At 58.0% G+C, this 23,172-nt stretch overlaps 1 protein-coding gene across 1 annotated transcript; it reads right to left on the minus strand.

The window, feature by feature from the left end:
* Positions 1-12,550: 12,550 nt before the first annotated feature.
* LOC105806516 (chromosome unknown open reading frame, human C9orf106) lies at positions 12,551-13,243 on the minus strand. Its single transcript, XM_012639648.1, is given in 6 exon segments — positions 12,551-12,615; positions 12,618-12,701; positions 12,704-12,735; positions 12,774-13,069; positions 13,071-13,207; positions 13,210-13,243. Coding segments are annotated over 6 exon segments (648 nt in total).
* Positions 13,244-23,172: the final 9,929 nt, after the last annotated feature.

The raw sequence follows: 23,172 nt of genomic DNA on the forward strand, positions 1-23,172 counted from the left end.
GGGATCCAAGGACCACTGTGGGAACCCGGGCTCCGGGAGGTCCCACCTTGAGGGGCCATCCTGGCTCTTGGGCTCAGGGAGGCTGGACAGGCAGAGAGCGGCAGTCAGACTCCAGACGGGCTTCCAGGGTAGAGCCAGCAGGGCCCACAGAGCTGATGGCACTTGCAGAGGTGAGAGAGAGAGGTGGCCAGGGAGACTGACGCTGAGGCTTTGGGCCTGAGCAGCCAGAAGGGCCGGGGGAGACCTGATAGGGAGGAGGGGAGGCCAGGAGGGGGTCCCCGCACTTCCTCCCAGGCCTGAGGGGTAACTGGGCAATGCCTGGTGCAGAGCCCTGGGTTCTTCACGCGCCCCTCCCAACCCTCCGGCACGTCCAGACTCACGTGTGTGCGCACACACACACACACACACACACACACACACTCACACACACCCTAACCCATACCAGGGCTCAAGGACCCCTCAGGTGTCCTCAGGCCTATGGATCGCCCAAGTTTGGTCCCCTGCGTGGACGTGCGCAGAGCTCCCATCAGCCCCAGGGGCGGCAGGGAGGGCCATATCCCAATGGCAGCCGCCAAAGCCCAGGCTCTGCCTTCCAGAGGAGCTGCCCTCCATCCTGAAGACATTTAAACGAGAACAGCTATTTCCCCATCCAGGTAGACGGTATTGTAAAGGAGGCGACATACGCAAGTCTGGACGGTCGCGCTCGCACACACACAGGCACACGCGGAGAGCGTGTTGAGAGGGCTGTCTGCTGCGCCCCTGCTCCCCGTGGGAACGCCCGGGCTTCCCCACGGGCTGCAGGCTCTGCCCCCACAATCCACGCCCTTCTCACCTATGCAAAGCATTCGGGTGCCTCAGCCTTTTGGGAGTCTTGCCTCCTGGACAGCTGCTTGATGAGGTGTCCCGTCTGTCCCCAATTCTGCAGCTGAGAAGGAAGCACATGCCGGGGCTGGGGAGGTCGGGGGTGCAAAGCCCGGGCCCTGAGAAGGGAGGCCCAGCCTAAACCACAGGGAGGCAGGGACCGGGGAAATTCACACTCCGGCTGCCTGCCGGCCAAGGACAAGTGTTCTCAGCTGCTGCCACACTGACAGCACATGTATGCACTGACACATAAGAACACACAGCCCCATACCCTGCCACACAGATACACACTGGCACACACTGACACACAATCCCATTCGCACACTGGCGCACACACACCGGCACACACACATGCCAACAGCCTCACAACAACACGACACAGGAGCACTGACACAAAGCACACACACACACAGATGTGTAACTCTGGGTCTCCAGTTGGTCTGAGCCATGTGCTCCAGAATGGCCCTCTCCGGAGGCTGGAACCTCCTGCTCAAATGTTTCTGCCCCCACAGGACCTCCCGGCTGCCCTCCAGCCGCCAAAACTAGCTCCACAAATTTTAGGATTAAACAATATTTTGAAAATCTAGGGCTCAGTCCGCTGGCTCAGTCTGCCGTGGGCCTGTGTTACCTGGCCGGGGAGGGGCAGGCAGGATGCTGGCAGGGAGGGGGGCTGTGTGGGGTGAGCCTGGGCAGATGCAGAGCACAGGGCCCATAGCAGAGAGCAAGAGGGGCAGCAGGGGGCTGTAGGGACCCCAACTCCCCACCCACTCCCTCTGTGACCCTCCCCAAGGGACTTCGCTTCCGTGAGCCTCAGTTTCCCCATCTGCACAATGGATGTGCTCCGGGGCCCCACCTCACAGGGCTAGCGTGAGACTTAAATGATCTCCTATTATAAAGTTCTAAGCCCTGGAAGCCCAAGAAAAGAAAGTGGGGTGCGATGGGGGAACCGCGCGGCTGCCCACGTGGCCGGGCGGGAAGCAGCCAGCACCTTCCCAGTGTCCCGGCTGCAGCCCGCCGCCCCACCGGCCCACCGGCAGCAAAGCCGCGCTCCTCGCTATCTGTCCCCAGAAGGGGGCCGTGGGGGCGCCGCGCCCCCAGCTGACTCCCACCGGCAACACCGGTTCTCCCCTCGGGCCCAGGCGGCACCCCCCAGCCCCGCCCAGCCAACAATTTTGCATATATTTAAATCTCCGCTGCGAGTCCCCCTCCCCCGGAAAAAGGGAGAAAGAAATTACAAAGCCCGTCATTTGTCTCCGTCCCCGCACCCCATCTATCAGGGCCGGGAGCCCGTCGCCTCGAATGAGGCGCGCGCCCAGGACGGCCGCTTTAATGGGGCGCCGCGTGTGACTGCAGCCGCGGCGGCGCAGCCGGCCGGCATTTGCATACATATTAAACGGAGCAGTAAAAAATGCAGACATGCAAACCATTTGGACGGGCTCCTCGGCTAGAGCCTGCCAGGAAATCAATCTTCTGGTTTCTTAAAGGAAACCTGCTCCGGGAGGAGGTGGCGATGCCACACAGCCCGCAGGCCCTGGGAGGGGGCCACTGTCCTGTCGGTCCACCTGCCCGCGGGAGCCGCCTGCGTGGGTCCTTCCCTGCCATCGCCACTGAGGAGCCATCCACAGGGAGCAGGGGCGACACGGAGCAGAGGCTTCGGAGTGAGCGTCCTGGGGTCGTCCGGGCTCAGTGGCTGCTGTGTGCCCTGGAGTAAGACGCTTCACCTCTCTGAGCCCCCCTCACAGGGCGCTGGAGATACTCCCCCACACCCCTTGCAGCTCTGGGATTAAAGCAACTAAGCCAAGGTGGCCCAGTCCCTATGAGCGGAGCCTGGGTCCCAAGCCAGGAGCAGAGGAGGGTGGCCAAGAACACAGGCTCTGGAGGCAGGCAGCCTGAATTCAAAGTTTGGCTCCGCTTTTTATGAGCTGTGTGAACCTGGGTAAGTGCATCAGCCTCTCTGTTTCCTGAAAAAGAGGGCTGAATATACCGACCTCTTAGGTATGCTGTTGAGTTAAAGTAGATCAGCCTTGCAAAGCGCTGGGCTCACTGCCTGGCATGCAGTAAGCACTCAATAAATGGTGGCAAAACAGCGTGGGCAGGTCCTTGGTGTTATTGGTATGATTTTCTGGGTTGAAATCCCTCTTTATGTCTGCATGGTGTGGCAAGCCAACCCTCCCCCAGCCTCCAGCCTCCTTACCTGCAAAGTGTGTGTTTTGATTTGCCCGGAGACCTCTAGCTCTGCTCTAGAGAACACATGGATCACCTCCCCAGCCCTCCAGCGAGGAGGGCTCCCTGCCGATTCCAGCCAGATGTGGCCAAGGTGGCACCTCCAAGGGCTGCCAACACCTGTCTTCCCCTGGCTGCTGAGGCAAAGCCCATAGCAAGGATGGCGGGGTAGGGGTGAGTCAGCACACACACACGCCCCCAACAGACCGTACGTCTGTGGGACCAGGACAATGCAAGTGGCCCAGAGCCCCAGCAGAGCCAGGCCAGGGCTGAGCCCACGCCACCCAGCCTGTCTCTGAATCCCGCTGTACAGACAAGGAAACTGAGGCGCAGAGAGGTGCAAAGCCATGAAGCTAGAAGATGGTGCAGCCGGGATTCGAACCAGGGCTGTCTGACTGCAAGGCTGTCACCCAGAGGTCACCCATGAACACTGTCCGCAGAGGGAGGAACTCACCCCGGCGTCAGGGGATGCAGCTCCCCAGCTTATGGCGAAAGAAAGGACTTTTGCGCCTGAGCCCAATTTCATATTTAGTACCCATGAAGGTCCTTCCTTGAAAGGAACCCGAGGAAGGAAGGGAGGAGAGGGAGCTTGGAGAACCAGCTCAAGTTTGGCCTCCATTCATTTACTTCACACTCCTGGAGGTGAGGGAGTGGGGTGACCAGTGTCCCCAGGACCAGACTGGGCAGTGGGCAGTGCTGGGGAGGCAGTGGGGGGTGCACCCGGCTCAGGGGGAGCAGCCATCCTCTCTGAAGAGGCCAGACCAAGGCATGGGAGGGGGTCTTTGCCTTCAGTTGGGAGAGGGTCCCAGCCTCTGTGGTTCAGAGTTCCCCAGCTGAGTGGCAATGTGACCTCCATGCTGTGTGTGAGTTGCAGCCTGGTACCATGGGAACAAAACAGGCCAAACCCAGAGCTGTGGCCCAATTCACGGGTGCCTCTCTGTGTGACCCTGGACAAAGCCCTGTACTCTCTGGGCTGGGGTGGCTGAGCTCACTGCACCCCTTCTCTGTCTCTCTGGGAGCCCCTCTCTTTCACCCCTGACCTCCGGGCTTTCTGGTCCTCTGTCCCTGCAGCTCCTCCTGCAGCCCTAAGTGCAGGCCACCCCCACTGCCGGGCAGCCAGCCGGGTGGAGGAAGGCAGGAAAAGGCAGGAGGGGTCGGAGTTACAGGAACCAGCAGGGCGATTGCTCAACTGGGGAGCCTGGCTGCTGGGCCGGCTGGGCCCCCACCTCCACCCTCCGGTCCTCCCTCCCAGCTCTGCATTGCAAACATTCCTGGCCAACCTCGGCTTGCTGCAGCCCGGAAGGGGGAACTGTTGCAGACACAGCACAAGGCCGCCAGAAACTCTTAACCCCTTCACTCCTTCCAGGCAGAGCCTTCAGGCAGAGGGAAGATGGAGTTGGCTGGCAGCTGCCGGGGTCCTTCCCAGGCTGTGGGTTACAGCGTCAAGTGACTTGCTGGCAGGCCCGGCCCCAGGTTACCAGCCTGGATCAACAGGTTGCTCACAGGGGTCAAGTGGTCTCTAGTCATGACTCACTCAGTAGACATTTCCAGAGCCTCCTCTGGGTGCCAGGCACTGCATATCGCACTGGCATGAAAATCCAACAGGGTGGCCCTAGCGCAGGGCTGGGGTGGGGTGCAGATCCGATGAACAGGGCTGTTTCAGATCATTACAATAATGAGGCCTGAACTAAAGTGGCTGAACTAGGCAGGGAGGGCTTCCTGGAGGAAGTGCCACTTAGGGAGCCCCGTTAGAGCAGAGCGAGAGTTCAGGCAGAGGAGGCAGCAAATGTGAGGTTCTCAAGAGAAGAGAGCTTGGCCCATGCCCGGCCTCAGAAGGCCCTGGGGCCATTCCCTGCTTGGACTGTCATCTGAAGGCAGTGAGGAGCCATGGGAGGGTTTATGTGGGGACCCACATGGTCAAGTTTAGCTCTAGGCACTAAGAGCTCTTGAGCAAAATCTGGAACTTTAATGGAAAGAGGCAGCTAGCATGTTTCATGCACAAACCAAATATATGCTAAGACTAGAACACCTGAACCACGCCAAAGTGCCACCAACAGGACACGTTTCAAATGGCAGCTGGGCCTGGCGCTCGGCTCTCCTGCAGCCTGGGCGGCCGCTCTGAGCCCCGCCATCCCAGGCCAGCTGGAAGCAGCAGGCTCAGATTGGCTTTTCCTCCCAGGGTGGCATCAACACCTCCCATAGCCCAGACATCACTCCTTCATACAGCTGGAGCTCCATAAATGCAGCAATTAGTCAGAGTGTTAAAGTTGGGAGGGGCTGAGAGATCATCTAGGCCACAGCCTCCTCACATCAGATGAGGAAACTGAGGCCCAGAGGCAGCCATGGCTGGCCCAGGCTCCCACTGTGGGGGCAGATGTGGCAGGGACAGGCCAGCCACCGTGTGTATACTCTGGGCACAGGGGGCCGCAGAGCATGCAGCTGAGACGCCCACAGCACACGTCCTGAGAAGAAGCCAGCATACCCAGCTTGCCCATGACCTTGGTACCCACAGACGAGACCCCAGAACCTCTGAGGAGCCCCCAACCAAAGCCACCTTCCTCTCCCTACCTCTCACAGGGCCTGAGTGTTACCTCTACGTCTGGTCTATTTGTTGGGACAGCAAACTTAGCCAGAGTTCCCCTAAGTCCTGCTGAGTGTGTTGAGCCTTCCGAGGAGGAAGAGAAAACGCCCCCAGGTGCTCCCTCTGTTGAAAATCACTCCCCGGAAGGACAGGAAGGGGCTGGGCAGGCTCCATGTCTGCACATGCCCCTGGTGGCAGTAGGGGCCAAGTTCCTCCCAGCCATCTCAGAGGTCACCCCTGCAAGAGGCCCAAGCAGTAGCCAAGGTCTGTTCTGTTCCTCAGGGTCCACTCTCTGTCATTGGATCCTTCTAGGCAACAGAGCTTCTGTACGGGTTCCTAAAACCTGAGGTGGCACCGCCTCCACGGTCTGCCACTGGCTTTGCCATGGTGACGCAGCCGAGAGCCCCTACGCCGGGCCAGGAATTATCTCTCTGAATCCTCATCACAACTGCAGCAGTTTGCCATTACCACCCCATTTTACAGAAGGGAAACTGAGGACCATGAAGTCACCTGCCTGGGTCCCACAGCTAATGACCAGCAGGAGGTCCTGCCCCTGCCTGGAGACATGACTCCTCAGCTTGTTAATGTACTTACTCTTGTACATGAAATAAATATTTCACCTCATCTATTTATTATCTCTTTATCACGGGCATTTGTCCACGATAAACAAATAAGTTTACTCCCTGCTCAAATCTTCTCCAAATGGGCTCACCCAGGTTACCAATCTCGTCTCTGAACTTTCAGAAGGCAGAGCTGCTTGCGTTGCTGTAGCCAAACCATCACCACAAAAAACCCCTCATTTCATGCATGTCACAGAAGTTGGAAATATTAGTGGAACGGGCTGTGTGGTGGCAAGGGTTGGACAGCACCTTGGCGCCCGCGAGGCCCTGGCTCGGTGAGCGCTCAACGAACGGGGTAGGACTATTATTGCTGTTGTTCACCGGGGCGCGGTGTGGCTGATCGATTCCTGGTCTTCTCCTCCCCTCTTCACATCACAAGTTAACGGGTTCACTTTTCGAAGTTACTCCTGTCCACAAAATGGTAACAGAGCTCTGCGAACGAGGCAAGTCATCTGTCCTTGGGCTGGAGCAACAGTTACTGTGGCCGTCAGCCTCCAAGACGGTCTCCAAAGGACTCCCACCCTCCGGCATTCACAACCTGTGTCGTCCCCCCTCGCAATGGCTGGGGCCGGCCTGTGCCACCCACAGGACACTGAGGAAAGGACTGCGTGCGCTGTCCGAGGCCAGGTCACAAAAGGTAGCGCAGCGGCAGTCTTGCTCTCTTGCCTCACTCGCTCTGGGGGAAGCCAGCAGCCATATTGTGAGGAAACTCAAGAAGCCCGGCGGAGAAGCCCACGTGTCAAGGAGCTGAAGCCTCCTTACCAACCACGCGAGCAAGCCATGTAGGAAGCAGACCCTCTGGCGCCGGTCAAGCCTTCAGATGGTCAAGAGAGACCACGAGCTGGGACCAGCTTGCTAAGCCACCCCTGAATTCCTGACCCATGGAAACTGTGAGATACTGTTCATAAATGCTTATTGTTTTAAGCCACTACATTTGGGCTAAGCTGTTATGCAGCAGTAGGTAACTAATACAGAAACAGAGAGACCTCTTAGTTATGAGGGCCTTTGAGGGACTGTGTTCCCAAAGTGTGTCCCCTGGAATACTGATCCCGGGCTATGCTCTGGAAAACCGAGGTCAGTCTAAGGTAGGCAGCCTGTGGACTCCAGCCTCCCGTTCAAGATTCCCAGGGTTCCTTGGCATATTACAGCAGATCCCTGCGGAAAGGGAAGGTGTTCTGACCCAGCATTTCTTAGGAGCCTTTGACCGTGGAGCTCTGTTGTCTGAGCCTCAGAGCGCTCTTTGGGACACACAGCCAAATCGTAATAGCAGCTGGGTCCCCAAGCGCTTTAAACGGTTGTGCCCAACATAAAACCAAAAATACAGCCTGATAAGTGAAGTATGACCTACGGCACTAGACACCAAGATGAGATGGCTGCTCTGCCACGATGGGACCCTGTCCCTGGGCTCCTCTACCAGCCGAGGGGCTGGCTTGCCCAGGGCCACCTCTGGGCCCTCCCGTCTACGATCAGTGGTATTGGGCCAGTGTCTGGCCGGGGACCTTGGCCTATTTGGGCAACACTTGGGATTCAGATTTTGAATCCCAAACTCCAGCGCCAGCCACACCGCCCACCGGCGCGCTTGAACTCTCCACCGGCTCGTGTTTGCCGCAGACGGAACAGCGACACCTCCGAGTTGGGTATTTCTCAGTGGGAACGCAACTGTGGTCTTAAAACACGGGCCCCTGGAAAATAGCATTTGATGTAGAAAATTTCATTTTACAGGCAACTTTTTCAGAGCAAATCCACCCCCTTCAGCCAGGGAAGGCTGTGCTCAGAAAACCACATTCTTTCAGGTCCCTGGGGCTGTGTGGGGGCGGGAACAGAAATCTTTCTGCATGCTAGAAGGCAGAGGTCTTTTCTTTTGTTAAAAACATAATTTTACCCTCATGTTGCTTCGTCTTCCCTGGCGCGGGCATTCTGGGGCTTTCTGGAGCTGTCACTTCCAGACACCGAGTGGCCACGGGTGGGAGAGAACCCACGACACCTTCGCTGCTCAGGGGAGCCCCTGCCCAGGCCACTGCATGACAGCCTGCCTCCGGACAAGTCCCACAGTGACTCGAGACACATTAACATTGGGGGGAGCTTGGCCACACCTGGTGGCACGGTGCCCTGAGCCTGCCCCTGACGGCGGCCGTGCCTGCCTTCCTCCCTCCCCTCCAGCACCTCGGGCTTCTCAGAGGGGTTCGCGGCTGAGTTCCTAGGACCATTTCCATGACTATTCTGTCCCACTGCGTCCCTCTCTCTTCACGGAACTCCAGCGAGATGACCGTGGCAGGACAGGGCAGGCGGGCGGGAGACCTGAGCAAGACATAATGGCGGTAAGGAAACCCAGCCCCCACAGAGCACTCACAGCCCAGCAGGGGGCGAGGGCACCCGGGGATGAGAGCGGGGAAGCCATCTGGCCAGAGTCACCCCACACATGGCAGAGTCAGGATGGGGTAGCCCACAGCCCCCGAACTCTCCCCGGACACCCTGCTGTGTGAGGACTTCCTTCATGGGGAAGTGGGAGTGACCACAGGGATGGTCACATTGCACCTCCATCCAACTGGCTTAGCCCAGTGCTTCCCAATCCGGGCTTCCCAAGGGCTCTCGAAGGCTCTCTGGGGAGGGCATGCTATTTCTAGCCTCTCAAAGTCCCCGACAGTGTCTGCACCTTTCCTGAGGGCCAGACCACTCCAGACTCCATGCATCACGGTTCTTTGCTTTGGATGGGATTGTATCAACCCACCGTGCCTGTTCAGACTCTCGGAACTGGTGGGGGCTGAGCTGGCATCATCATTGCCCTTGTTAACCCAGAATGAGAAAGCTTCTGTTCCTGAACAAACGCAGTTTGCTTGTTGGGCCAACATGGGCCTTGGGGCACATAACGGCAGGAGGATCTTCTCCCGTGGGAATGCAGACAGGAATGAGTTTGGAAATTTGAGTTATGGAGGGTGGGCATTTGTCTCAACTATTTTTCAGTAGTGGCACTTGCTTTCTTTTCTTTAAAATGAAGTCAGCGCTTCCCCACCCCCACCCGGCCCTGCTGCTGCTGCGGGTGGCTGGTGGCAAGGCCGGGCGGCCACAGGCGGCCCCGGGAGGCCCAGGATGGGCAGGGCCCACGTGCTCACATCCCAGTTCTTTTACAAGATGCTCCTCGCCCCACGTGCTCTGCACAAGCTGTCCTTGAGGACGACATGTGGGCTCTTGTTTGCAGGTTTTCAGGCAAGTCTGGCAGAAACCAGCCGCAGACGCACTCGAATTCCTCGTAGAAACCCGCAGCAAGACGAGGTGCGGCCAGCCCAGCAGCACTCCAGGGAGTGGGGTATCTCCGGGGGCTTCCACCCCGGTCTGCTTCCCTGGCTCCTTCTAGGCAGACCCCTTCCCTTCCCTGTCCCTCCCACCTCCACCCTACAACTACAGGAGGTTTGAGGCCTTGGAGATACTGGTCAGGAGAGTTCAAAGGTGAAAGGTGAGAGCTCAGAAGTGCAGGGACACAGCGGGTGCTGTGGTTAACCGGCAACTCAACTTGTAGCCTCTGCCTCAACAGGCTTCCTCAGTCTGCGACATCCTGGAGCCCATGAAGACTGGATTGTGTCTTCTCCATTCCGGACTGGAAGTCACCTTTGGGCATGCGATGGGGGCAGGGGTGGTACAGTGGCTTTTTTTTTTTTAAGAGACAGCATCTCACTCTGTTGCCCAGGCTGCAGTGCAGTGGCGCCATCAAAGCTCGCTGCAGCCTCGAACTCCTGAACTCAAGTGATCCTCCTGCTTCAGCCTCCCAAAGTACTGAGATTATAGGTGTAAGCCACCACGCCCGGCCCAGGGCACTATTTCTAAGCAAGGTCCGAGGGGCTATTTTGACGATCATGAACGGGATGAATCTGTTCTGCAGCCTTCATGCTCCTGCTACGCCCCACGTTTTCACTGCTCTGTTGATGTGTCCCCTCTCCTAGGAGACCTGAGCGACTCCAGGGCAGGGGTCATGTCTGGTTCGTGTCTGTGCTCACCAAGTGTGCCTGGGGCCCCACAGCCAGAACTCAAAGTCTGTCTGTGGGTGGGGCGTGTCCCCAACAAGCTGAGCCCAGCGGGTTCAGAACAGGACTCACCCCATCCACCAGGATGCCCAGGGCGCAGGCCACAGCCCGGCTCCCACATTTCCCACTGCGGGACTCAGGCGGGGCCCCCAGCCCTCTGTGCCGCCTCCCCCTCATCTGGGAAATGGCCGGTCCCTGCCGGCCACACCTCATGGGGTCGCAATGGGGATGACCCCGGCGAGGGAAGAGCCTGGCCCCGCGCAGAGCACAGACCCCCACAGGCGGGGCCTCGCTGTCTGGCGTTCGGAGGGCCGAGTGCAAGGCCGAGCACGCGGCGGGCACTCAGGCTCTGTTTGGTGTTCAGACAGGTTTTTTTCAAAGCAATATTTCTTAAAGTGTAGAGATAACGACTGTGTATTATTAGTGGAAAATGTGATTTTTTTTTTTAAGAAAAAGCTTGACTTCTTTCTCCGCCCAACCCTGGCCAAGCTCCTGACGAGCTTGTACTAGACCAGATATAAAGGAACAGGAATTCAGGACATTTGGAAAGCTGCTTCCAAAGGGTCCAGGGTAAGGCGGGGGAGATGACCTCCTGGGACCCTACGCTCCTGTCTGACTGGAGAGAACACTCACTGGAACACTCCACACCCAGCTGTGGAGACGTGCCCACGTCAGCCCCACGCAGGGGGGTCTCCGGACCCAGACAGGCTCGTGGTCTTTTGGGGAGAGAGGTCGTGCAGGGGCCTTGCATCTATAGAACCCATGGGCCCACACACGGTCGGACAGTAGCTTAGGACAAACAGAGCCTCGTAAACTCTAACGCGCACACGCAGGATGCCCCTGGCAGCCGAGGCGATGGTTGAATTGGTCTCATGGCCTCGCATCAGTCAAGACACTTTCCATGCATGAGCGCAACTGAACTCATGGCAGCCTGTCCCCATTTCACAAATGAGGAAGCCAAGACTCGGAGAGGTCAAACGAGGCTCCCAAGGTCACTCAGTGGCACAGCCAAGTTCTTAACCATTAGGGTCTCTGATTTATAACCCTCAGCCTCACTGAGACGCTTGCTTAAACCCCCTGCCCCCCAAACCAGGATCCCCATCACAGAGATAAACAACAGGGATCGACTGCGTATATGAATTGCCCGGGCTAGTAATCACATGGTAGGTCACGTCCACTGCAAAAACTGCTTCTGAAAGTAACAAAGATGGAAAATTTCAATCAGGTCGTACGAAAAAGGCAAAACTGGGGGACTCCAGGAGAATGCAACTTTCCCAAGACTAAGCTGACTCTGGCCAACTTTTGTCCAGTTCCTAGATAAGCAAGGAAAAGGTGGCAGGCAGATTCAGGTTAGAAGCCTCACTGGTTTTAGCGTAAGTCTAAGAAGCTGGTGGGCAGGGGGCAGAAGGGAGGGAGTCCAAAACTCAGGTTCTGAGGCTCCCTTGAAGTGGGCGGGGGTCTCTCAAGTGGCTGTGGGGGGTGGTAGTCAGAATTTGAGCTCTCGAGTCAGACAAATCTGAGGTTTCCTACTGGCAAGCCATGTGATCTCTCTGACCCTCAATCTCTTCATCTGAAATGTGTCCAGCAAAGCTTTACCGACCAGCTGCTCCACGCATTGCTGGGTGCCGGGGACCCAGCCATGAATGGGAGAGAGGAGACTGAAGCCCTCAGCAAGCTCACTGCCTAACACAGGGAGACAGTGGGTGCAGACACAAACAGATTCTGACATTAGGCTGTAAGGAAATAACACGGGATGAGAACACAGTTTAAATCTTCCCGAAATCTTGTAAAGAGACACCAAAGGGGAATTCCTTTGCACGCCGTACACAAAAATGTTCTCAAGACTCTCTGCCCCGAAGGTCTCATGGCAGTTGCTTCAGAAATACCTCCCCTCCCTCCCTTCTATCCTTATCAGAGAGGCAGGAGCTGCTGGGCCTGTCCTGCGAGACAGAGGACTGGCTTGGAGCCAGCCTGTCCTCCCTGGCTAGGGGCCCCGGGCACACTGCTTAACTACTGTGTGCCTCAGTTTCCTCATCCGCAAATCACGAACAACTGCACCACCTTCAGGGGGCCGTTGTGGGGATTCCAGGAAACAACCCCAGTAAAGCATGTGAGGGAGGCGGACACATAGCCAGGCTACTTACCCCATGTGGGAGCCACCACCATCTCCTTCGGCCTCCACACCCCTGCCCTCCGCACCCCACCCCAGCAGGAGTGCGGGGCGGTGCGGGTTTTCTAGGTCCTACCCCTCAATGGCAGCTCCACCCACCGTTCCAGACCGCACAGGGAAAGGGCCATGGCTGGGCAGGTAAACCGGGAACTTTCTTAGGAGGAGGCAACACGGCCTGGGACCGTGCTTACTCCTGCCCCACAGGGGCACACACAAGGGGCAGCTTCCCTGGGCATCAGTGCTCACAGGGCAGAGCCCGGAGTTCTGTAGCACTTGGGGCCCACTGGGAGCATGCTCCCCACTGATGTGCTGGGGAAAGACGGTGCCCCTCAGCTGCGGCCGCTGCTCGCCCCAAGCCTGGGCACAGTGGCCAGGGTGGCTCCTGCCTCCACCTGGCTCCCAGGGCCACAGAGCAGAGCAGAGGATGTAGGTGTTTCATTTCCTGAGGAGCTCTGGGCCAGGCCCTTGCTGGGCAACACAACTGTGAACGGCTGTGTTTCCTGCCCTCGTGGGGCTCACAGTCTTGTGTGCAAAGCAGACAATCAGGGCCTGAGCGTGGGGTGAGAATCCCAGAGGCAGCGGAAGAGGACCTACTGGGACACCAGGGAGGGCTTCCTGGAGGAAGAGGCACGGGTGGGAAGGGCTAGAGTGGGAAGGAAAGGAGTTCCAGGCAGAGGCCACAGCCTGGGCAAAGGCCTAGAACAAAGTGGCAGGTTCAAAGATCTGCAAGTTTCCATCCCACCTCCCCAGGCAGGTGCCAAGTACTGCCCATGGTCACATACCCCATCTAATTTGGTTCCCACTGCCACCCAGGGAAGTCAGAGGGCAGGTTCTCTTCCTTCCAATTGGCACATGAGGACACCAGAGATAAGAGAGAAAATGACAACTCCCAACTGGACTAGAACCTGGATCTCCTGACTCCTGGCCCAGGTGACAGAATGAAGATGCAAGACTGGGCCCAAATCACCCAGGACACCTGCCCAGCGGCCAGGCGGGCACTGTTATCATGGCTCCCACTTGACAGATGGAACTGAGGCTTAGTGAGAGCACAACACCCCTCCACTCCTGCAGCTTTGTCTGTGTCTAGGTGCCCTTCCCAGGTGGGGCAGGAAACAGAGCCAGGAACAGGGGTGACTGGGGTGAAGGATGGAGGGGAGCAGGATGGGTGTCGGAAATTAACACCAGGCGGGAAAGGCAGAGGAATGTGGGTGGGGATGGGGTGCGCCAGGCTGGGAGGGGCTAGGGACCCAGGCAGCCCCCTCCCTCCCTGCCTCCCAGGTGAGACCCTAACTTCCCGGAGACAACACCCCCAGCTGGGCGGGGAGAAGGACCACCGTCCTGGCTGCCAATCAGAGGCACTCCCAGTCTGATGGCGGAGGCAGCCCTGGGTGAGGGCTCCCAGGGCCTTCCCAGGGGAGCCCCCGGGGCCTGCCGAGCCTCGGCGGCCCACCGCCCACCGCCCACCCCCAGCCTCATTAGCACGGACGCCCAGCGTCCTCCCCTCGGTTTCCGGTGGCTCCAGAATTTAAAGGTTAAATCCTAACCTCGTCTCAGCAGTTTCTCCCGGCTTTGCCTACCCAGCGCCAGTTGCTGGTAATTATATGCATCTCCGAGCAGCCAATCAGCTGTCAGACTGACAGATACTGATCTTTTCGTTTTATTTTTAGCTCTGTGCTTCCCCCTCTAGTTGCAAAAAAAAAATTCTGTTTGTTCTGTGTGCTGCCGCCTCGCTCCCAGCCCTGCAGCCGCTCTCATCTCCGCCAGCCAGGCGGGAGCAGGCAGCCCGAGGGGCTGCGGCCTGCGGTCCCCACCCGCCTGACAGGGGACAGACGTGCCCACCGCCCTGCCTGGTGCAGTCCCCGGGGAGGGGGGAGGGGGGAGGCTGGGCGCTGCGTGCAGGGGCGCACTTGGATGCGAGCACCCACAGAGTCGTGCTTGGCCTTGGGGACCAGCACAGGAGGGAAGCAAGTCTGTACCTGCCAGCTGGAGGCCAGGGGCAAGAGACAGAGACAAAGCCCCACTGAGAAGGGAGAAAAAGACAAGTTGCCCCCTGGAAGCACGTGTTCCCCCCCAGCTGAACAGAAGGGGGCAGCGCTGGAGGGGTCAGGAGGGCATTTTCCAGCCCAGGCCTGCAAGGCTAAGTGGGGTGGGGAGTGGGGATCTGGAGCTCCCATCCCAGGCTTGGTGCCTCATCTGCCTTGCAAGAGTGAGTGAAGTCCTTTTGTGGGTCATTCTGGAAGGTTCTATGCAGGCTGGCAGGTGTGGGGGCCTGGCTGGCAGGAGGCCCCTGTTCATGCAGCTTCTCTGGAAGGAAAGGAGGAGTCTGAGGGCCAAGGAGGTTCTTAGGTCCCAGAGAGTCTCCCAGACAGCTGAGGGGCCAGTGCTGAAGAGTGATGGAGACAATTGTGAGGCTTTCTTCGTCCTCACAGCACTCGACAGTTTGCAAAGCACTGCCCTTGCTCCCGTGGCCTCTCCCCCTTCCCCACAGTTAGCCCCAGGATAAAGTGGAAGTTGGGGAGGCCTGACGAGGGTCACCCCTTTTCTGCTTGGCCCTGGGATGGGGAGGCGAGGTGGCCTCATGGTTTGGGCTTTGATGCACAGCTGAGCTGGGTTCAAGCCCCAGGGTTGCTGCCTACCAGCTCTGTGACCCTGAGCAGATGACTCAAGCTCTGTGGCCGTGGTGTCCCCACCTGGAAGGAGGCCCCAGTCCCGCCCCCCACCCCACAGGGCTGCTCCCCACAGCCCAGCAGCCGCGGCACCCTGTGCACTTGTGAGCAGGTATTATTAGCTTCTCTGTTTAGTGGATGGGGAAACTGAGGTTCATGTGACTCGTAATTGGCAGAATAGGGACTAGAAACACCCCCCCCCCTTGGCTTCCTTCTCTCTGACACCACAGATGGCGCGCTGAGAAAAAAGAGAAGGAAGAGCGGGGAGAAGGGAATTAGGAGACCGAGAGAGATGGAGGAGGCAGAAGCACCGTGATCAATTACTTGGGCTATAAATTTCTGCTGTTTTGCAAAGTGAGCACACAACCTCAGAGAGGCACAGCTCCGGGTGTGCTCGGGAGAAACGAAACAGAGGTGGGAACCAGAGAGGGAGAGGGGACAGGCTCAAGGGCGGGGTCAGACAGGCTGGCAGCTGACCACGGGGCTGGGGCCCAGGGAGGAGCAAAGCAGAGGGAGGCCACCAAGTGCCAGTCCGCTTGGGAGCCTGGGGGCCCCCTTGGGAGGGACCTGTCACCCAGCAGGGTTCACTTCCACTGCTGGCCGGTAGGAAAACCAGGCCGTGACAGCAGGAGCCTGGCTGGCCCTCTGCCACTGCCTTGGCAGCTGGTCCTGGGGGCTGGTGGGCAAGAGGCACTCTGAACCTCAACTTCCTCATCTGTATAATGGGGCGAGTAATCTATCCCCAGGGGCTGGTATGAAGGATGAGTAAAATCTAGGATGCAAATTGCTTAGTATGGGGCCTGACACGCAGCAAGTAGAGTTGGTGGTGGTATTATTATTATTATTATTTGGAAAATTACCAAGGGCTAAAGCGTTTGGTAACTGGTAGTTTGGAGACTCATTTAATTATTAAACAGGTGGGAGGTGGTCCTTCCTCCGAGGAACAGCAATGGAAAGAGTTTCCCACAGTGGGGTGGCATGGGGGCGCTGCCCTGTCCCTCAGTCTCACAGCCATGGGGGTGGGCAGGGACCCTGGGCTCTGCCACCTGGCCTCCACCCTCCTGCTGAAGCGCGGTAGCTCACTTAGGAAACGAGCAGTGAGCAGAAGGCAGTTTATCTCTCCGGAATGCAAGCGCCCCAGGAAATGGGATTCTGGGAACAACCCTCCCAGGGCCTTGCATGCTCCAGAATGGCAAAGACCACAGCGTCCAGAAGCAGCCCTGTGTGCTCCTCCTCCGCTGGGCAGGAGAGAATCCGGGAGAGCCAGCCCCAGGGCCTGCCCACAGGGAGCTATTTGTCAGGGAGATGGAAAAAAAATATACTGCTGAACCCTGAACCCTGGTCTTTCGACCCCAGACAAAGCCAAAGCCAACGGGAGGCCACAGGCTGGAAGAAGAAGGCCACAGACTACAGACAGGAGGAACCGAGGACAGCCAGGGTAGGGCCTGAGGGCAGGGGGTGAAGCCCAGAGTCGCCATAAATCACGGACCTGGAGAAGACGCTTGAGGTCCAGGCAGGCGCTGGGCTCGGGCTGGGGCCCAGGCTGAAGGCAGCAGGGGGCTTGCTGTTTTAAAGGAGCCCTAAGATGAATTCTTTTTAAATGAAGGAGAACCTCCCCGGATGGGGATGATAAAAATGTTACATTAGTCATAAGAGATGTAAAAGCAGCCCCAAAAGAAAAGTTTATTCCTTGCTCACGTTACAGTCTACTGTGGGCTGGCAGAGGGGAGAGGCAGGGGTCCTGCTCCATGCGGTCCCCAGGGGCCCAGGCTCCTTCTCCCCTGTAGCCCTGTCATCACCTAGCACTCGCGTGGAAGGGGAAAGAGCGCGTGGCGGTGGCGTGGAAGCATGTTTTGGACCAGGCTAGAAGGGGCAGGGGTGCACCGCTCGGCTCACGTTCTGCCGGCCGGAGCTCAGCCGCGCAGCCTCTCCTGACTGCAGGGGACGAGGGAAACGCAGTCCGGCCGCGTGCCCAGGAGGGAACCACGACCCAGGGCGTGGCGAAACAGCAATCTCTGCCTCAAACGCTGTCTTCCACGGGTGGACAGCACAAACGGGCCAAGGCTAACACAGCGCCTGGCGCAGGGCCCGGCCACGGCACTCATGTGGCAGAGCTGGCGACCTGCTCTGGAAACCCACAGGCGGGTCCCCATAGGGGCAGGTAGGCATCTGAAGGCCGTCCCTGGCTGTCCTCTGGAAGCTGTACGTTAAAGTGTGTGTGAGGAGAGAGACAGAGATGCTTTCGTCTAAGGAGAGCATCCAGAGCCTTTGTCAGAGTCTCGAAAGCTTGAAGCACAACGGCTTAGGGAGAGCCCGGCCACCTCCCGCTACAGCAGCAGCTTAGCTGGGACCGAGCGCGCCTGATAACCCCGGTGCGCATGGCAGGCGGCAGAACTAAGGACCCCCCAGCCATTACCTCCTCTCCTCCACCAAACACGCCCCCTAGACCTCTGGGACCAGGGCAGGGAAGGCCCAGCCGATCCTCCACACTGGACGCTCCGGTCCACATGTGCTGTGACGGCCAAAGCAGCTGTGGGGCTGTGAGGCGTCAGCGTCGGAGGTGAGCTCACATGTGCAGATGGAGAAACTGAGGCTCAGAGAAGGGTCATCTTCCCCAGGCCCATGTGGCGAGTCAGAGCAGAGCCAGTATGGTTCACGGTCTAATCTGCTGGGTTTCTGTGGTTGCAAGCAACAGAGACGGGCTTTGTTCACCCTGAGCAGGAAAGAGCTTCGTCGCCAGGCTGAGGGGCTCGGAGAACGGAGGGGAAGCAGGAGCACCAGGCGGCCCTCGACCAGGTGGAGACCAGAGTCCCGCCCCAGGGTCTGGCCACAGGATGAAGAATGAGCTCCTCTCCTCAGGGAAGGAGGGCTGGTGACCAAGGCGGGCCACAGGGCTGCTGTGGTTTGGATGTGTCCCCTAAATTTCATGTGTTGGAAACTTAATCCCCAATGTGGCAGTACTGGGAGGCAGAGCCTCTAAGAGGTGTTTGCATCATGAGAGCTCTGCCCTCGTGAATACATTAGTTCATTCGTGGATTAATGGATTAATGGGTTATCATGGGAGAGAAACTGGTGGCTTTATCAGAAGAGGAAGAGAGACCTGAACTAGCACGTGAGCACGCCCAGCCCCCGGCCATGTGACACCCTGCACCGCCCCGGGACACTGCTCAGTCCCCACCAGCAAGAAGGCCCTCACCAGATGTGTCCCCTTGACCTTGGACTTCTCAGCTTCCATAACTGCTAGAAATAAATTCCTTTTATTTATAAATTGCCCAGTTTCAGGTACTCTAAGTAACAGAAAATGGACTAAGACAAGGCCCATCCTTTGGCAAGGAAGGACGGGGCATCTGGACTGACAGCCGACTCCCCAGGCTGCACACATTGCGGGGAGTTCCCCATGAAGCAATTGGGGGGCTCTTGCCAGAAAGGGGGGGCATGGGTGCTGGGCTGGCCAAAACAGCAGATGTCCACTCTGGCCTCCTGCTCCGGGGTTGTGCAATCGAAACAAAACAACCACAGGGCTGGTTTCCTGCAGCCCAGAGCTGTGGCCTAACCAGGGAATTCAGCCCAGAGCAGAGCCAGGAATCCAGGAAAACAGAGGTTCTCAGCAAACCTGGAACCTGGATTCTGGCCTCTGCAGCTCCCCCAGGAGACTAGCAGCTCCCCGAGAGCAGCAGGGCTGGTGGCTGCAGCCCAAGCCCGGCTCACACAGGGCTCGCTCAGGCCAGGTAATGGAGATTTCGCAAGAAGGAATGCATGACGGAAGAACAGCAGGGGCCGAGGGCTGGGGTCCAGGTGCAAATCCATCCCAGGAGGGCTGGGAGCTGGAGTGGGGAGAATGCCCAGGGAGTCAAGCAAGGCCCAGGAGCTCGGCTGGTGACCTCGCCCTACCCCCAGCAGGGGCAGTGGCTGAGACCCAGTGTCCAGCTGGCAGGAGCTATATAGAACTCAGAGAGAGAGCAGGACAGTTTCCTGTGTCCTCCTGGGGAGGCTGCAGTGCCCAAGTCTTCAGTCAAACACTGATCTCTGTATTTAGCTGCGAAGGTATTTTGTACACATGATTCAAGACATTGATTGGTTGACTTTTTTTTTTTTTGGCTTTTCTTATCTGGGTGATGGAAATTTTCAATTTAAAAAAAAATTTAATATTTTCTATTCACTTATTTTTTTAGAGCCTGTGTCTCACTCTGTCACCCAGGCTGGAGTGCATCATCATAGCTCACTGTAACCTCAAACTCCTGGGCTCAAGCGATCCTCCTGTCTCAGCCTCCCAAGTAGCTGGGACTACAGGCACGTGCCACCACACCTGGTTAATTTTTAAATTTTTTGTAGAGGTAGGGGCAGGGGGTCTTGCTATGTTGCCCACGCTGGTCTTGAATTCCTGGCTCAAGCAATACTGCCTCGGCCTCCCAAAGTGCTGGGATTACAGGCGTGACGCACCGCAACCGGTCTATGATCAGCTGACTTTAAGAGAGGAAGATTGTCCCAGATAATCTGGGTGGGCCTGACTCAATTAGGTAAAAGGCCTTAAAAACTGGGCTGAGGCTTCACGGCCGGGGAAGAAACTCCCCCCGTGGACAGCAACACGCCCAGGCCGAGAGCTCCAGCCCGCCCTTTCCAACGACCCGCTCCTCGGATTTCAGACTTGTCTCGCCAGCTCCCACAATTGCCTGAGCCAATTCCTCGCAATAAATCTCGTAATATAGATCTCTTTCTGCTTCTGTTTCTTTAGTGGAACCCTGACGGGCACAGACGGCGAGGGGTGAGCGTCGGGTGCGCGGGGAGGTTCCGAGGCCTCCCTTGGGTTGGGGCACCCACATCTTTACAAACCAGCCATAGCTGGGTCACATCCCTCGGGCAGCTGGGAAACAAGGATGGTGCCACCTGTAGGGCCTGCGCAGCCCTCAGGTGTTGGTGTTCAGAAAGGTGGCTCAGAACTCTGGGGCAGGCCTGGCACCGTCCTGTACGGCTGTCCCCCGTCTCCCCACCCCTTGTGCGGGAGACACATCCGTTGAGCTCTGGCCTGCGTAGACTCAGTACTTGGCCATTTCTCTGACTCTGCAGAACAGCGAGGAGACTGAGGCCCAGACTTGTCACTTGTCTGGGGGCTGAGCTGGTTCCCGAGCTCTTTGCACCCCCACCTCTCTCAAGGAGGCGGTGAAGCCCACGTGACCCTCAGACCGCTATCAGTGGCACACCGGGTCTTAGCCCACCCAGTGGCTGCAGGGGGCTCCCGGACCCGCATGGGCAGACACATTCAGCCGGTTGTCCTCAGGGAAGGGCAGGGGCCCGATGGGGAAGAGACCCTGTCACTGACAGCCTCCCTCCCAAGCTCGAGGCTCTCCAGAGAATTCAGGCCTCTCCAAATCTCTCCCCTGTCGGTAGGAGACCACAGGTATGGCTTGGAAAGCACTCTCCACCCCTACGCTGGGACCTCAGGGGAAGTAGAACGCAGGCGCCCCTCGGTGTCTCCTTCCCTGGGACAAGCGGAGGAGCAATGGGGGCGGGGGAGACAGGGAAAGGGCACTTCCCTGACTCAGCCACAGCCTGGCTGCACAAGCAGCTGGGCCCGCAGGCATTTGGTGGCACTTTGGGTAGGGGACATTAACTCTGAGATATTGACCCAACGTGAACATACAGCCCAGTGCCAGCGCCAGGCTCTGCTCCAAGCACCAGCCGTTATTCACTCCTTCAATCCTCACAAGTGCCCTTTGGGGCGGGCGACTCAATATCTCCGTCATCCCCATGTTACAGAGGAGAAGACCCAGGCACAGAGAAGTTAGCTGCTTGCCAGAGGCCCCACAGCCAGCACATGGTGGTCTGGCCACATCTCCAAGATCCCAAGGCCCCACCCACCTGCCCTCCCTCAGTCCTGGAACAGACCCCCCAGGAGGCCGGCCCACTCTCAGGCGTCTACCGCCCCGCCCCGTGTCCAGAGCATTCCCTGTCTTCCAGCTTCTGTTACAGCGCAGGCACAGCCCCGTCCACATCCGTCCACGCTCTCATTCCATCTCTCTCCCTCTTTCCCTCTCTCTCATCAGCTGTTTGGTCTTAGGGGCTCCCCCCCCATTATCAAAGCAGTCAGCACTCAGGGTGGAAAGTGTGGAAGGCAGAGAGACCTGAGGCTGTGGTGTAACGGGTCTGGTCCCTCCCCCACGTGCAGGCCCTGCGGGGTGGGACCCCGTCCAGACTGGGTGGGCAGGTGGCTCTCAGCCCTACCCAGGCTTTTGCAAATCTCCAGTGAGTCGCTTAAACCAGCGCCTGGTTAGGATCCACCGTAGCTGTAGTTGGGAGCCTCGTCCTCCCAGCCCTCTGAGATGTGCTGTCGTCACGGCCCCACTTCTCAGATGAGGAAACTGAGGCTCAGGGGTGTCAGGCAATTTGCCAGAGGTCTTCTGTCTGTCTGGGCTCAGCACTGACGCTTTTCAGCAGCCCCTGTCTTACTTGGAACATCATTTTCAGGGCCTCCTGGGTCACCTTACCGTGCATCGCACAGCCACATTCTGCCACGACCTCGCCGCGCTGTGAGACAGAAACAAGAGGCTGCAGCGAGCGCGCCGTTCACTCACCAGCAAGACAACAAGGGGCGGGTCGCGCCAGCTCAGTGTGTGGGGCAGACCCTGAGGCTAAACAGTATTTTTACCTTAACTGTGATCCCAGAGATTTCCGTGAGCCGGGTTTGCTTAAAGCAAGGGAAGCAGGAATTAACTGCGTCTGGCCGTTTCCATGGAGCCGCATTGTGCAAAATGACATTTAGACTCTCCTGGGGAGGGGGTAAGGACCCCAGGATGTGGGGAGGGAGCCCCCAAAGCCCCAGAGAAGACAACTGGGGGCCACGCGTGAAGCAGAGAGGCCACCCCGCCAACAACCACCACCAGATGTCCCAGTACACGGAAAATCCCGGCAGGTGACAGAGGCCTGAGCGCGTCCCCCGCAGGAGAACTTTCCTTTCATCACCACGCTCGCCTCTGCCCTCCCTGGGCTTGGCTGTAGCGGCTCTGTCCACTCTGCTCCCCAGGACACATCCCAGGGCCTGAGACACCAGGAGACAGAATGTCACTGTAAAGCAAGGAATGCCTCAAGGCCTCTCATACATTCATTCCATACATCTGCCGCAAAGCCTTTAATCGTGAGATCTTTTCTCCTCAGTGCCTAGGGCTTGGGCCTGGCACCCCTTCCCCCCAAATCTCCATCACTGACCCTCCCCAGCCCCCTAAGACTCGCTGCGGCTGGGCTGATGGAATGAGACAAATCACCTGCCTATAGGACACCTTCTCTGGGCGCAGCTCCTTCCGCCTCAGTCAAGCCTTCCGATGAGCGCAGTCACCCGCACTCTGCTAAGAGACCTGCAGCCAGAACCACCCAGCTAAGCTGCTTCCAAATATCTGAGTCACAGAAACAGCGAGATAATAAATGTGTCTTGTTGTTTTAAGCTTTGGATGTTTGGGGATTATTTGTTATACAGCAATAGACGCATACAGTGGGGTGTGTGTGTGTGAGAGAGACAGACAGACAGAGCTGTAAACAAATGAATCGAGTGCTCGCAGGTATGTCGGGGGCTGGCCAGGGAAGGATTCCTAAGTACTGAATGAGGTGTTCCTGGCCGTGACATCCTTGGAGTCGAACAGGGCAGACAGGCAGTGAAATAATGATTCACAAACTGTTTCATTCCTTCAAGAATCATGACGATGCACTTGCTGTGGGCTCGACACTGTACCGGGTCCAGCGGCTGCGGTGCGGAAAACGCAGACCCGGGAGCAGCCGTGGTAAGTTCTAATTCCCGCGAAGGAGACAGACGCTAAGAGGTCACAAGTAAACATGTAACTCTGGGTGAGATGGGGCCACGACAGAAAAGACGGAAGGAGGCGTCACCGAAGGCCATGCAAACTGAGGCCAGAAGGATGTGTAGCAGTTGGCTGGGAGGTGCAGGGAGCGAGCGTTCCAGGCAGAGGGCACGGCATGTGCAAAGGCCCCAGCGTGGTGAGAGGCCTCTTGGTGAGTCAGAAGAAAAACTTTAAGAAGGGCAGTGTTGTGG

The sequence above is a fragment of the Propithecus coquereli genome, unplaced genomic scaffold (genome assembly GCF_000956105.1).
Source record: "Propithecus coquereli isolate 6110/MARCELLA unplaced genomic scaffold, Pcoq_1.0 Scaffold142, whole genome shotgun sequence".
In the NCBI taxonomy this organism is placed as follows: domain Eukaryota; kingdom Metazoa; phylum Chordata; class Mammalia; order Primates; family Indriidae; genus Propithecus; species Propithecus coquereli.